Here is a 15,391-nt window from a genome sequence, read left to right as displayed (position 1 = left end):
CCACTCCCCTGCCAAGCTCCTCCCACCAAGCCTGCCACGTGACAGGCCCCTGCTGGTCACACACAGCCCCACAGGACAGCTGTCGCCAGGAGGGGACCCCAGGACAAGTGCCCTGGGAAGCTGATCCACACTGGGACTTGGGAAGTGGGGTGGCAGGAAAGAAGCAAAAAGAGGCCTTGTTAGGAAAAGCAGCAGGGCTGGCTCAGGGGGGCCAAAGGGCTCCAAGTTCCCCTCTTGCCTGAGCCCGCCCTTGCCCCCAGTCTTCCTTCATTCCTAAATATTTCAGGCACAAATAAATAGAAATGAACATCACACACAGCAAAAATGACTTTTTTTTAAAAAATTGCGGTAGCTTGTGGGTGCACCCGGGGCGTACACAGAGGAATGGTGCGGCCCTCAGCTCTGGGGGCCGTTCTTATGACCCTCCGGCTGTACGCAGGGGACAGGCCAGGTGCCTGGCTGGGCTGGGACAGTCGTTTACTGGGCTGGCACAGGCTGGGGGGTCTCCCGCCCACTCTCGGCAGACCCCTCCAGCCCGTTCTGCTCTGACCCCGGCTCCGGGCTCTCCAGGGCGTGCCGGGTGTCAGCCTGCCACAGCTGCACCAGGTCCGTGGGGGTCTTTCCTTCCTGGGGGAAACAAGAGGATATCTAGTCACGGTTCAGAAGTCTGTACAAAGAGGTGCCCTCATCTACGCCAGTGGTTCCCAACTGGGAGCAACTGGCAATGTCTGGAGACATTTTTGGTTATGACACCAGAGGAGGGGATGCTACTGACATCTTGATTAGAGGCCAGGGATGCTGCTCAAACATCCGATAATGCATGGACCGTCCCCCCACGACAACGAATTATCCCACCCAAAACGTGGGAGGTTGAGAAGCCCTCATTTACACCTTCCCCTTATCTTCCTAACTATCCCATTATCTCCTCAGCCTCTCTTTTTTCTTTCATATAGCTAGCTTTTTTAAAAAAATTGAAGTATAGCTGATGTACAGTATTATATAAGTTACAGGTGCACAATACAGTGATTCATAATTGTTAAAGGTTATACTCCACTTAGAGTTATTATAAAATATTGGCTATATTCCGTGTTGTACAATATATCCTTGTAGCTTATATCATACATAACAGTTTGTACCTCTCAATCTCCTACCCCTGTGTTGCACCCCCAGCCTTTCTTGAGTCAAGGTCCCCCCTTACCCAATTCTCCTCTCTTTTGTGATTGCTCTGGGCCCCAAAGAAGAGCTTGGATGGGGGGACATAGGCTCCTAAAGGAACTGGAGGGCCACAGGAGCCAACACAGGGTGCTAGGAACAATCGTGCTGACTGAGTGCTTAGCTTCCTTCCGCCTCTGTCCCTCCACGATTTTGGCCTCCCTGAGCCTGGACATTAGGACCGCCTGTGGTCTACTTGGGGGCCTTTGGGAAATCCTCCTCCTGTCCCTCCTGGCTGTTTTCTCCACTAAGATTTTCTGGATGTAGAGAAGCACAGAGAGAGTTGGGAAGCCGGGTGGGCCCCCAATCTCCTGGGGCCCAGAGAAACCCTCCACTGTGAGACTGCCCCAAGGGCAGGCCGGCCGAGTCTTGCTCAGTTCTGTATTTCTTCCAAGTGCCCAGCACAGGGCCTAGGAGAGCAGTGCACACTGTTTACTGAATCAGGAAAGGAGTGAATTTACCAGGTTCTTGCTCATCATGTCAGCCCCGTGCAGGAGCAGCAGTTTGATGATTTTGTAGCGATTGAGCCTCACGGCGTCATGCAGGGCGCTGTCCCCTTCCTAGAACCAGTGAGACATTCAGTATGGCCCACGGGAGCATGTGGGAGCCCTCAGGGGGCATAGGGAGCCCCCTGTGGTGGGGCTGGGCATGAAGGAACCCAGACACTCACTCTGTCTTTGGCATTGATGTCCAGGCCCAGGGATAGAAAGTGTTCCACGATCTCCACGTGCCCCGTCCGGACTGCCACATGCAGGGGGGTGCTCAGCAGCTGGGTGGGGAGGAATCAGGAATTGCTGGCTGAAGGGACCTGGACTGTGATGCCTCTGGGAGGGGGCTGTCTTAACTCTAGCCTAACCCTTCTCCCAAGGAGGGGCAGGGAATGCTGTAATTTCCCATCACCCTATCTGATGATCAGCTCTAAGGCTTTACGTGCCACCTCCTCGGGGAAGCCTTCTATGATTCCCCTCTCACCGGGATGTGAGCAACTGCTCACTCCTCTGCCCTTTTAAAATAATTATAGTAGATGCCATTTATTGAGAAATGACTATGTGATGAGCACAGCAAAATCTTACAAAACATTAGCCTTATGTTGAATAAATAATTAATTTACATATATTTTCCCATCCAATCTATACAAGAACTCTGCAAGACGTTTTATAGATGAGCAACAGAGGCTCAGAGGCTGTCACTTGTTCAAGGTTATATACAAAGGATTGAGTGAATTAAAAATGGTGGATGAATAAATAAGTGAACAGATGAATAAATGAATGGATGGATGGATAGATAGATAGACAGATAGAAGGCTGATGAACGATGGCATGGGTGAACAAATCCTGCATCTTTAGGTGGTCCCAAAGCCGCCAAGCTAGTGGATCTCTTCTCCTCCCCTCTCCTCTGCTCTTCCTCCCATCCCCAGATGGTGGTCTCCAAGGGGCTGCAGCTGATGGCAAGGACCCATCCCTGGGCTCTGCAGCCACTCCAGAAACCAGACTAGCTCACTACCCTCCTGCTCTCTGCTTTTCTACCCTCTGCTTCTCTCCCCCCCCAACCTCTCCGCCCTGCTACCCCAACATCTGTGAACATTATGGCCTCACCTTATCCCTCACATTGGTGTCTGCTCCCCGGCTTTGCAGAAGCTTCACCACCTCCAAGTGGCCCCCACGGCAGGCCCAATGCATGGCTGTGCAGTCCAGCTAGAAAGGAAGGGTGGAGCCTAATTGCAGCGCTACAGGGAAGAAAGTGCCCTGGTGGAAACGACCCCAGCCAAGAGGGCAGGCAGATATCCAGGGAAGGATAGGGCCACTCCAATGACTGAGCAATGGATGGAGTGGTGACAAAGAACCCTCGGGGTCCATCTCGTCCAAGCCAGATTTACAGAGGAGGCTCAGGGAGGAGATGGGGCCCCCCCAAGGTCATACAACCTTGGCCTGGCCCCCGAGGCAGCTTGTTTATGTCCCAGTTTGGAGGTTTGCAGGGATAGGGAGTCTATGAGTGCTGGACCCACCTCCTGCCCCTCACTCAATACCTGCCCTCTTGCTCACCCGATCCTGGAAGTCCACAGTGACCCCACTCTCTAGAAGCTTCTCCAGGATCTCCATGTGGCCCTCCAGGGAAGCTCGGTGCAGTGCTGTCCGGTGGAACTGTCCCCAGAGAAACTGTCAGGGCCTAAACTCTGGCCCCAGGCCTGAGCCCATCGCCCACCCAAGTTGAGCCCAGGCCTTATCCCAGCCCAATTCTGACCCCTGTGCCCGGTCCCCATATCTTCCATGTTCCGCCAGCTCCTTCATGCTCTATCTGGACCAGCCTTGGAGGCCTCCTATGCACTGGGGACTCTGACCTTCTCACTGCCCCCTAAACACACAAGCTGTTGCCTGTGCCCAAATGCCCATTTTGCCCATACTCCCTGTGAGTGCTTGATGAATTCTTGTAACTCCATGAAGATGCAGCTCAAGTGTCATCGACTTCTTGAAACCTCTAGGCCATAGCTGTCCCAGGGGTCCAGACAACCCTCCACTGTGATAGACAGTCAAAGGCAAGCTGAGTCTTACTTGACTATTTCCCCTGAGTGCCTTGCCCAGGGCCAGGATGGGCAGGTGCACCCTGATTACTGATTCAAGGAGGGAATGAACTTCCTTTCCAATGCAGTCGGCTTTCTGCTTTGGTCTCTTGAAACACTCAGGCCAGAGGGCATATCTTTCCATATTCTAATGATCCAGTTGTGCATCAGTCTCCCAGCTACTGTCAACCCTGGTCTTTTTGGTTTTGTGCTCCTAGCACCTAGCACAACGCGCAGAGGCAGGAGATGCTCAGCTAGACCAAGAGGATTAAAACTCTGGAATCTAAAAAGTGGAAGGGACATGTAGTCTAAGCCTGCAGTAATGCAGGCTGAAGGGGGTGACCATTAATTTGCTCAATCCCAGGATATGGTCTCGAGAGAGCATCCTACAAAGTATGAAAGAGGCAGTTTCAGGGAAAACAAAAAGAAGTATGATGGGTGACGGAAACATTTTGAAAATCGTGGGGAATGGGTGCACAACATTATAAATGTAATTAATGCCACTGAGTTGTACACTTAAAATTGATTTGGCATCTCATGTTTTATATATCTATATTTTAACCTTAAGATAAAAATAATTGTTAAAAGTATGATATACAATGCAACACAAAATATCATATCCAAGCATGTGCTTTAATAGTTTTTTCATTGGATAAATATGTATTGAAGCACTAATATTCTATTTGATCCCCATAACATGCTCTGAGGGGAGGAGCCAGTTTTACGAAGGAGGAAACAGGCACAGAGAGGTGATGGGCCCAGCCACAGGTCCCAGAACTAGGGAATGGTACAGGTGGGATTAGAGTCCAGATCTCCTGGTCTTGGACTCTGTATTGGTTCCATTCCATTTTTTCCCCTAAAAATCCAGGTGTTTATTACTCTGGAGTTGGTTCAAGTTGGAAAGGGTCTAAGGATTTAGAAAAACTCCTGTGTGGGGAAGGGGGCATCCCACATCTTCTGAGGGGCCCCCTCCCAAAGGACACCCACGCCTCTTCTCAAAGAATGCACAAGCGGGCGGGGTGCGGGCGTCAGCTCTGAAAGGGAGGCCGGCACAGGTGCAGGGCCCGATGGGAACATCACCTGATCGCAGGTGTCGGGGGAACCCCCGTCCGCCAGGAACTTCTCAATGACCTTCATTTGCCCCTCCACCGCCGCTTTCAGGAATGTCTCCGCGTCCACAGGGCCGGTCTGGAGAGAGCGAATGCAGTCCCTGGGGGCCGCTCCGCTGTGATCTGAGCCATTCCCCCTCCCCTGGCTCCCCCTGCCCACACAGGTGTCCTCCCCAGGACCCTTACGATCTCCTCCGGCTCTGGAGGTGGCTCCTGGGAGGCTGCCAGGGCTTCCCGCTTCTTCTGCTTGCGTTTTTTCCGCAGCTGGATGAGGTTCTGGATCCCACCCACGTCGATGATCTCCCTCCGCAGGTCTAGGGATGTTTTACGCACGCGCTCTTGACCCTGCGTGGGGATAGCCAATCAAGCCCCGCACTGGGGCACAGAATGTGGGGCTTGGGGACCTCTGAGCTATGCTGGAGGTGGAGGACAGGGGGAGCCTCTCAAGGGAGAAAGAATCCAGGTCTAGCTCTGCCGCCTAGGACTAGGTGAAGCCAATGAGACTGAGACACAGATGCACGGGGTGGGGGGGCTTGAGGGGGCTGCCTGGGAGCTGCCCAGCTTCAAGGCTCCACATAGGGTGGGGAGTTGATGAGGAAATCTCAAGGGCAGTTCTTAGCCCAGGCCTCCAGAACAGGGTACGAATTCTCATCTCTCCATGCAACTCTCTCTCTCTCTGGCCATAAAAGTAATACAGAAACATAAAAGCTCTGAAGAGAAAGCCCTTCTCTCCCAGAGGAACTTCTATCATAGCTCCGTTGATGCCCTTTCAGACATGCATCCTACGGGATCATCCTCCACACAGTGGTCTGGAAACTCTGCTTTTCTCTTATCAGCGTGCAGATGTCTCCTGTCAGCACACACAGCCTCCCCCAGCCCATTAACACCTGCATCATGCCCTGTTGTATGGCTGCCCCAACACTGCCGCTTCCAAAATGAGTCCCGTAGGATCTTGTACACATGCAGATTCTGACTTAGCAGGCGTGGGGAGGAAAACTTCCCCCCTCTTCACTTCTAAGTTCTTTGGCTGGTCTAATAATTAAATTGATGTAAGACTGATTAATAGGAGAAAAACAAATTTAATTTCATATGTATGGTAGTCCATAAAAATATGAAACTCAAAGAAGTGACCAAAGCAGGCAGCTTTTACACATTTTAGACAAAGAAACAATAAATGTGTGCCATATTGAAAAGACAAAGGAGTTTGTTTTTGGAGGAACTAATTAGTGAAGAAACAAGTTTTGTTTATATAGCCTTCTCAGCCCTGAATTCCTGATATCTAGTGATAAGGAAGCTTTCTACTTTCCTGATATAGGGAGGGTAACTTCCCATGGCAGATTTATTTGCTACTTTCAGGGGAACAAAGGAGGGTCAGAGTGTCCTTCTTGCACTGGCTTTTTCTCAGATAACTTTAGTTAAAAATAATCAGTATGGGGCTTCCCTGGTGGCGCAGTGGTTGAGGGTCCGCCTGCCGATGCAGGGGACACGGGTTCGTGCCCCGGTCCGGGAGGATCCCACATGCCGTGGAGCGGCTGGGACCGTGAGCCATGGCTGCTGAGCCTGCGTGTCCGGAGCCTGTGCTCCGCAACGGGAGAGGCCACAGCAGTGAGAGGCCCGTGTACCGCAAAAAGAAAAAAAAAAATCAGTATGCCAAAGTGGTATATTTGGGGGTGGCATATTCTGCTCTCCTTCACACATATGAGATGGGGCTGAGATGCTGCATCGCTAACATCTCCCGGGGATGCTGAGCTGCTGGAGGAGCACCAGGAGGGGCAAGGCTGTAACTGCCTGGTCTGTCTCCTGAGAGCACAGATACTGAGTTCTCCTAGCACTTACCTTAACCTTTTGTAAGGATGGACTCTGAGGCCTGTGGTGCTTCTCATCCTCCAACACCAGCATCTCCATGGGCAGCTTCTGATGGGTGGTTCCTCGGAGTTTCTGGTGAGCCAAGGACAGGACGGGTTCCGGGCCTGCCTGCAGTGCCTGGGGGGCCAGATAGCCTAGCCCACAACAAATTCAAGGACCCCAAGGACCTCCTCCTGTGTGACCTCCCAGCCCGTCATCTGCCCCACTCCTCTCTGGTCCAGAAGGCCCCAGGTCAGAGCCAGGCTCCCCGGCCCCAACCCCAGTTCAAACACCTGTGTACTGACTGCCCTGGGTCCCCAGCAAAACAGGATTAAGGGCTACTGGAATGAGTTTTCATGAAATTAAACATACTCACTTTTTTCAAGCACTGAGGTTTTGGGGTTTTTTTGGTGTTTAATATTCACTTTGATGAAATACTTGAGATGAGATGATAGTTTTGTTTTTTGTTGTTGTTTTTTAGTGGGCTTACTTGACAATACAAAAATTTGGCAACGCTGTCAGTTACCAACTTCTTTCCCTCAGATTTTACTGATCCGTGAAATCCTAGAGCATGGAAACTGTTGCTTTCAGGGAACCTGAGGGGTGGGACCCGCAGCTCCCCAGCTCTCAGCTTGATGTGAACTCTAAGTATTAACCTTATTCTCGTTTCAATAATATGGGGGAAACTCTGTCCAAGTCTCCTCCCCACTTGTAGCTCCAACTTGCCTGGACTACTTCCTCATGGCCGCTTCCTCTCTTCTAAAGGAAAGCACTCTTTGTTAAGTGCTGGCGCCCCTATCTCTGAAGTCCCCATGTACCAGGGACATTTGTCCAGGCTGGAGGGTGCTGAGTCCAGGTGGCAGCTGGGGAGGAATGACCTCCCTTACAGAGCTCTCAGCTGCCTTTGTCGTTCGACACCGAGCTCCGGTGTTATGCTCTTCAAGTGTCAGTTGAGGGCTGATTTTCCAGGTCTTTATTTCGAATGTTCTGTTGTCCACTGGCACCTCCCTTCCATGTCAGGCTTGCATGGTTTGAGGTCTCCCCAGTGCCGGCCTTGCCTGAAATGCTGCATCCTCACCCAGGGACAAGATCACCTAGGGCTTCAGCTACTACTGCATGTGGGGCCCTGGCTGGGCTCCTGGAGCATCTAGAGTGGGCTTGGTCTTAATCATCTTGGCATCCCCAGCACCGATGACAAGAGTTAGCACGTAGTAGGTGCTCAGCAAATGTTTGGAGAATAAATGAATGAATGAGTTCACGGATGGTGGCAGGCGGGCTCAGCAGCTCTGCACACCTCCGAGTCCTCAGTGATGACCTAGCCCAGTAAGGCCCCCGCAAGAGAGCCTCAGCCCCTGGGCTGGTCTCCAAGACCCTCCTTCCCTACCCACCCCATGAAGAGGGTGCAGGCTGAACAGAGGTTCTCCTCTAAGAATGCTGCTGGGCTGGGGCCTGGTGGGAACAACTGGGGACTCTAACGCCTGCCCACGCCTTACCCAGACTCCATAGCGCCTCGCTTCAGATTTGTCTCTGTAGGTTGGCATACAGTAGGTGCTCAAGAAATGTTTATTGAATTGGGTGTTTGTCGGTGAAACACAACCCAACAAAACTTCCACCTTACTTCATAGATGGCTGCACAGAGGAAATGAGAGAATGTCTGTCCAATGCGTAGCACGGTGCCCGGCATGTAGGAGGCACCAGTGGTGAGGCTGGCTCTGTGGGCACCTGGGGCCCTGAAAGCCCTGCTGCTATATTTGTTGGATGAATGAATGGATGAGGACTGCTCCGTGTCCCCTTGCTGAAGGTCTCTGTGTCCAGTGGCGGCACTCCAGAAATGGCTCAGCAACATGACTCACCTGCCTGGCCCTGGTGCACTTGCCCTGGGGGAATGAGAAATGGCATTCCTGGAGATCCAGGGATGCCCTGGCGGGGACTCAGCAGGCTCAGTCCAGGTCCTTCCCAGCCAAACCTCTCCTCCCTTCCCTAGTCCTCATCTCTTCTTCCACCAGAGTCCTGACCCTTCCCTCTTCCTCACCTCCATTCAGTCACTCTTCCTTTTTAGAATGGAGTCTACATCTACACTGATTTATCTCTTCCCTCCCATTCCTGTTAGGGCCAGTCTTTCCCCCTCCAAGTCCTTCTCAGGGCTGTCAGAGCTGCCTTCCCAAAACAGGTCAGGTGGCACCACTATGCCTCACTCAACAACATGCAGTGGCTCCCCACTGCCCACAGAGTATCTTTGAGTATCTTCTAAGTATCTTCTAAGTATCTTTCATGTGGTCCTCACTGTCTGGTTTGTGCCCTGTCTCCCTTCCCAGCCTCAGCCCCTCCTGCCAGACTTTCTCCTGACAATCATGCATCCACTCACCCCAACGACAGGCACCTGTTGTTTCCTTAGCCTGGAATACTCTCCCCCCTCCTGACCTCCATCCTTCAAGGGCCATCCTTGAAGGCCTGGCTCAAATGCCCTCCTGTCTACAGAGAAGTCCTCGAGGGCCCACGGTCGGCATGCCTCACCCACCCTTTGTGCTCCTTCACTTCTGAGTTACACCTCTATTTCACCCTTTTCCACTCTGCCTTGTTTCTTAGTTGACCGTGCACCTGACAGATGTCAGCTAAAATGAACACAGAGCTGGTAAAGAGGAGGCAGGGGCTGACCTTCCTGAGCCTCTCATTCCTCCCAGCACTGGGCTCTTGGAAGAGTAGACTCTAGGTCAAGTATTCATTTCCATAAAATGAAGAGTAGGACCAGCCCGCACCCTCCTCCCTGACTTCTTTATTCCAGAGAAAATACAATTGCCCAGAGCCCCATGCTCAGACGCCTCCCCGGGTGTGGCTGGCGGTCCTAGAAAACCCATGCTTCCTTTGCCAGCATCCCTTTCTCACTCTGCTCCCCGTCTTTATCCTTCCTCAGGAACCAAACACTGGAGTTTTTCCTGTCCCAGCCTCCCAGCCGGCAGCTGGGGGATCTCAGGGCCCCAATCCGCAGGCAGCATCCCAGCTGTCCTGCTCTGTGCAGCTCAGCCTGTCTCCTCGAGGCCCAGGTGGGTGGACGTGGTCTCAGGGAACCCAGCTTGGCTCGCCCACTCCACTGTCTCTCAATTTGGGGGCTGAAGCCTCCGTCTCCCACTGACAGCAGCCCCCTCTCAGGAGCACCCTGCAGTAGAGCCAGCTGGGCCCCTGGGGACACCTGTCCTCCTTCCTGCCAGGTACAGCAGCCAGGCTCTTCCTTCCCTTGACAGCAGAGCTGGGTCTCCTCAGCACCCCCTTGGGCCCCACACCCCGCCCTACCTCTTTCTCCTCCTCCTGTGCCAGCCGCTCCTCGATGAGCGCCGCGGCCCTCTGCACCTCCTCGGAGCCCGCCATGGCACCACGCGCAACCCGCCCCTGCAGGCTCCGGGGCCCCAGGGGCTTTATATGCCAGGGCTCCCACCCCCGCCCCGCTAGGCGCCTTTGTCATGAGCTCACCGACCCAATTCTCCAGCTGCCTCCCGACCTGTCACCTTCACCCCAGGCAGCCCCAAGGAGCAGGAGGCGGCAGGGACAGTTGCCACCCCCCAAACCCTGGCCTATTGGAGCCGGAGGGCCCAGTGCCCCGGGACCGAGAGCAGGGACTGCGGGAAGGAGCCTGCCCAGCCTCTGTCCTGAATGCTGAGGCCCAGATGGGCCGGGCAGCCGCTCTGCACAACGGATCGCTGGCTGCTCTTAGCCCTGATGGCAGTGCCACCTGCTGGATGCCTGGAAACCCTGCCCAGCCAGTGCCAGTGAGGGAGCCTAAAGGCCAAATGTGGGGACCCAAGATAAGCCCACATCCCCAGGCCGTCCCGTGAAAAGGCCCTGCCTGCTCTGGGAAGGGGCAAGACTCTGCCTCATCTGGGCTGGAGTGCCAGGCGGTGGGTGGAGGTAACAGCAGCCGCCTCCCTCTTTGCCCGCAGCTCACGCAGGCCTTTGCCTCTCTGGGGTCCCACAGTGCCCCCTAGTGAAGCATCGCTGCATTTGGCTGCAAGTCCACTTGTCCCTGACAAACCTCACCCATCAGTCTGTCGCAGGGGTCCTCTGTGGGACTTACATGGTCTTGTTTCAGTGAGCCACTGGAAGGGCTGGAACACAGCGCCAAGCCCCGCTGACGAAGACACCAGCTCTGACTGATCATCCTTCCCTCCCCGGTTTCCCAGGCAGGCCACCCTGACCGGTGGTCACTGAGAAAGAAAAATACTCTCAACTGGAGAAGAAGCAGACCTGTACTGCTCAGTTCCACACCTGGAACTGTGGGAGCGAGGCCTGGGTCACCACGACCCAGGTTGAACCTGCCAGTGAACCACAGACACCACAGCCTTGTGGTTCTGTGACACTCACGTGGCCTGCCCTTAGCTAAACCACCTTATCTAAGGTCCCCCTCTCTGCTTACGTGCACATTTTCCCCTAAGGAAGCACAAGACCCGGCTCCTTCTTCCCTCTGGTTCCCTTGCTGGCAAGCCGACAGGCTCATCATCAAAATTTATCAGAGATTTTGCTTTCACGCCGCCAAGGGTGCATGCAGCATCTGCAGGACATCCGCACACGTCTCAGTCCTGAGGGCCCGGCTCAGGGGGCCGGAGCCGGAAGCCAGCACCCTCGTGCTGCAGGACCAGAGCAGCAGGTAACTAACGCCGCCTTCCCGGGGGGCTGCCTTCGCTTTCAAAGCGACTTCACACCTGTTATCCCATGTAATCCTGCCAGCAGCTGAGAGGGGAGGCAGGGCAGGCGGCATCACCTCCACTTTAAAGACAAGCAACCCGGGTTCGGAGGTTAAGTGGCTTTTCCGGAGGACCCACGAGAACACAGGCCCGCATACTGGCAGTTCACAGTTCGCTCCACTGTACTCTCTGCGGTGGAGAGTACGGAGCAGTAGCTGCTCTACCCGGAGCAGCTGGGGAGGCTGTGCACCCACCTGCTCCCACCCCAGAACTGGCTCCAGGGCTCCAGAGAGCTACAGGAGAACCCAAAGTCAAAGCCAGGCAAGAGAGAAGGAAGGAGCAAAAGGCTTTATTGATAAATATGCAGACATGTCTGCACACAGGGACCTGCTGCGGGGCCGTGAGCAGACTGCAGACCCCCCACCGCCGGGGTTACAGCCAGGAGATGGCCCTGTGCAGGCCTCTGCCACGACAGCCCAGCCATCGGGACCACCTCATCTCTGCCAGCTGTGCTGGGGGCTGGGAGAGGCAGAGGCCGTCCTCAGGCTCCCCACCCCCGGGGCTCACGAGTGGTCCCCTCCCCTCTGGGGGGCTGGCACTGGGCCCAGGGCAGAGTCAGGGGGTAGGGGCAAGGGAGGGAGACAGCAGCTGCTTCAGACCCTGAGCAGAAAACCGGAGTGAGCACAGCCGGCAGCACCAGATGACAGACCTGGGCTCCAGGGGCCTCCGGGCTGGCCCTCGTGGCTTGAACCTGCCGCGGGAGAGAGGCAGGGTGGAGGGCCCTGGTTTGCCTTTTCTCTGACGAGGTTGGCAAGGCCTGTGTGTGGCAGCACACTGTTTCCTGGGTGCTGGGCACTGGTGGCCCATGGAGTCCCTGGGAAGCAGGGTCCCCTCAGGGCTCGCCCAGCAGCCATACACGAGAGGCTCCCCTGGAGAAAAGAGCGGCTCTCAAAGGCAGCGGCAGGGTGGGGGTGACTAGTGCTCCAGCCGGGAGGCCTCTCAGCCCTGCAGAGGCCTTCCCTGGTCTCTCTGCCCAGGGGTCCGTGGGGTCCTCAGTCCTGGGGCGGCGGGGGCTGGTTAATGATGACCTGGATGACAAAATCTTTCTGGATCTTGGTTTCCTGGAGCCGCGTGCGATCTGTGAGCAGCTTTCCAGAGAAGAACCATCGCTGCCAGGATGGCTCGATGCCCTCCTGGGTGTGCAGCTGCCTCTTGAGCTGCCCCACCGTGTCAGGCAGGCTGGCGCTGAGCCTCACGTCCTTGCCCGTGGAGAGGCGTACCTTCAGTGGGAACTCTCGGCGCACGCTGGGGGTGGGCTCGGGGGGCTCCAGGCTCTCCTCCTCAGTGTGCTCCAGAAGCAGGTTCACGGGTGGCGACAGGCAGTAGATGGGCAGCTGGTAGCGATTGCCCAGCTCATCGTAGCATTCACAGAGGGTGCCTGTGGGAAAGGCAGGGTGGTCAGAGTCGGCTTGGGGACCAACTGATATGGATTAACTTGTGTCCCCTCCACCAATTTCATGTATTGAAGCCCTAACCCCACCCCCCCAAGTGTCACTGTATTTGGAGACAGGGGCCTATATGGGAGTAATTAAGGTTAAATGAGGTCATATACGTGGGGCCCTGATCCAGTAAGGGTTGGTGCCCTTACAAGAAGAGACACCAGAAAGCTCAAGCTCTCTCTCTTCTCCCACAATGAGGACATAGAGAGCAGGTGGCCATCTACAAGCCAGGAAGAGAGCTCTCACCAAAAACCAAATCAGCTGCCACCTTGATCTTGGGCTTCTCGGACTCCAGAACTAAATTTCTGTTGTTTAATAAGCTACCCAGTCTGCAGTATTTTGCTATAGCAGCCTGAGCAGACTGATACACCTGTCATTGTCATCCCACAGTCCTCAAACCCACCCTACAGGTCTTCCTGGGACAGCTGGTGGGAGCTCGAGGTAGAGGCAGGAAGACCTGGGCTGACATTCTGGCTCCAACAGGTACTGGCTCGTTCAACCCTAGAAAATTACTTAACTTTTCATTTGTTCATTCAACAACTCCTTCCTGAGCATATGTGCTGGGTGCCGGAGTTACAAGGATGAATGAAATAGCATAGGCCCTGCTTTTCATGACTTATACCCAGTGGGCCTCAATCTTCTTACTTGTACAATGTATTACATGTAGTTATATATTGATATTTACTGTATCTTGAGCACCTACTAAGTGCTGGGACTGGACTAAATGATGTTATGTGTATCTTGTTGAATCCTAACAGCCATCCGATGAGGTTGGTATCACCACTTTATAATTGTTTAGTCACTGAGGCTTTAAATTCAAGAAGCTCACGGTCACATAGCTAGGAAAAAGACATTCAGTTAAAACCCAGTCTCTGACTCTATAGAGTTTCCACTGTTGCCCTCTGCTTTACATAGTCCCAGGGGCCATTATGAAATTAAATGAGATAATGCAGTAGAAGCTTCTAGCTCGGTGCCCAGCACATAATAATACTCAACAGAAGGTTGTTACCTGAGATGTGCTGGGATCTCAAAGGGCCCTGAGCAATCTTTAGCTTGCTCTCATCACACTGCCTTGAGGTTTGCTGGTGTCTTTCCATGCCCTCGTCAGGCAAGCGGGGACTGTGTCTCATTTTTCTTGGTGTCCCACTCCTGGACCATGTTCATGAGGGCTGCTTGAATGAACAAGCGACTAGCCACACCTGCCACCCACCAGCCTGGATGGAAGCTCCTGACATGGGGCTGGCCACTGGCTCTCCTCCACCCTGACGGCCCCCTTGCTCCGGTGGGGAAAGCCCTGCCCTGCCCGCTCACCATGAGGCAAGGTGATGCTGGCTCCGTCCAGGATGGCCTGAGCCAGCTCGTGGTCGTTGGCCTCGGCTGCGTAGGCGGCAGCCTTGAGGGCGTCCCAGATCTCCTTGCGGCCCTCGAAGGCGGGCGCTGTGTCCCAGAACTCATCCCTCTTGCTCCGCAGCTGCCCATCGGTCATTGGGTAGTCGCTCTTCCACTTCAGACGCTCCTTCTTCAGGGGCTCGTTGCGTCCTGGGCAGGACAGAAGGGAGAAGCTCAGCATCTAGAAAGCCAGGGCTGTGGTCCACCCTCTCCCAGCCCTGCCTCCCTGGCCCTCACTGCAGTGGCTCCTGAGCGTTCGGGTCTCCGGGCCCTTTGCTGGAGTCAGGGAAGAGTCTGGAAACTGCACACACCCAACCTGGGGGTGTAAACCACTTCTGTTAGCAAACGCAGCATATACTGCCTTTATTGTTGTTGCTGCTGCTGTTTAAGTCTTAATTTTACTCTCTTTCTTTGATAATAAAGTAGGATGTGTTCAGTATTTTTAAAATCTGTAAAGAATGTAAAAAATTTTAAATCTGAAAAAAATAACTGCCACTGTTCACAGAGCCAGCTTGTGCCAGATCACAGGCTACGCATTTTAGCCTCAAAATGACCCAGCAGATGGGGAGACTAAGACCCAAAGAACTTGTCATTGGTCTAAAGCCACACAGGTACCAATTTAATGCCAGGCTTTCTGACTCAGAAGGCCACCCTCTGACCACTGTCTGTACTGTGCTGCCATTGGGGAAAACTTACTTAAGAATTCCACCATTCAGAGGTAACCACTGCTGACACTTAGACATATTTCCTTCCAGCTTTCTTTCCCCCATTTTTCTCAGTAGAGTTGGGCTCATATCATACGATTTATTTTAAAAATATTCCTTGTTATAAAGAGGATTTAAAATGTTTTCATGCCAATATACAACTTTCTGTTTATTTCACACTTATATACTGTCCATGTATATTCCCATGACTAAAAATTATAAACGTTTTTAATGTCTTGTTATTAATGTTCCACTATAAAGTTACAAAGCATGTTTTTAGAACCATAACCAACCAACCAAGAAATCCCTGCAGCCTCTGAAGAAGAAAACAATTCTGTTAAATGTCATGATTCTTGTTACCCAGCTCCAAGACAACTCCAGACCTCAGTCAAGATTGAGGGAA

At 53.6% G+C, this 15,391-nt stretch overlaps 2 protein-coding genes across 3 annotated transcripts in view; both read right to left on the bottom strand.

Moving 5' to 3' along the window:
• Positions 1–477: 477 nt before the first annotated feature.
• ANKRD2 (ankyrin repeat domain 2) lies at positions 478–10,195 on the bottom strand (the record flags this gene model as incomplete). The annotated part of the gene is given in 10 exon segments (XM_079709819.1): positions 478–627; positions 1,674–1,772; positions 1,883–1,981; positions 2,808–2,906; positions 3,255–3,353; positions 4,850–4,957; positions 5,065–5,223; positions 6,715–6,816; positions 10,012–10,101; positions 10,103–10,195. Coding segments are annotated over 10 exon segments (1,083 nt in total). The 5' UTR covers positions 10,181–10,195.
• A 1,534-nt stretch (positions 10,196–11,729) lies between these two features.
• The window catches only part of UBTD1 (ubiquitin domain containing 1), a 52,134-nt gene continuing 48,472 nt past the window's right edge, over positions 11,730–15,391 (bottom strand). For both annotated transcript variants that reach the window (XM_079701911.1, XM_079701912.1), the window contains 2 exons: positions 14,207–14,434; positions 11,730–12,834 (listed from right to left, as the gene is read on the bottom strand). In XM_079701911.1, coding sequence (XP_079558037.1) covers positions 12,449–12,834; positions 14,207–14,434 — 614 coding nt within the window. In that variant the 3' untranslated portion in view covers positions 11,730–12,448. The remainder of the gene's footprint in view (positions 12,835–14,206; positions 14,435–15,391) is intronic.

This window comes from Hyperoodon ampullatus (assembly GCF_949752795.1).
Source record: "Hyperoodon ampullatus genome assembly, chromosome: 1".
Classification (NCBI taxonomy): domain Eukaryota; kingdom Metazoa; phylum Chordata; class Mammalia; order Artiodactyla; family Ziphiidae; genus Hyperoodon; species Hyperoodon ampullatus.
This window is presented reverse-complemented; position numbering and strand designations above follow the sequence as displayed.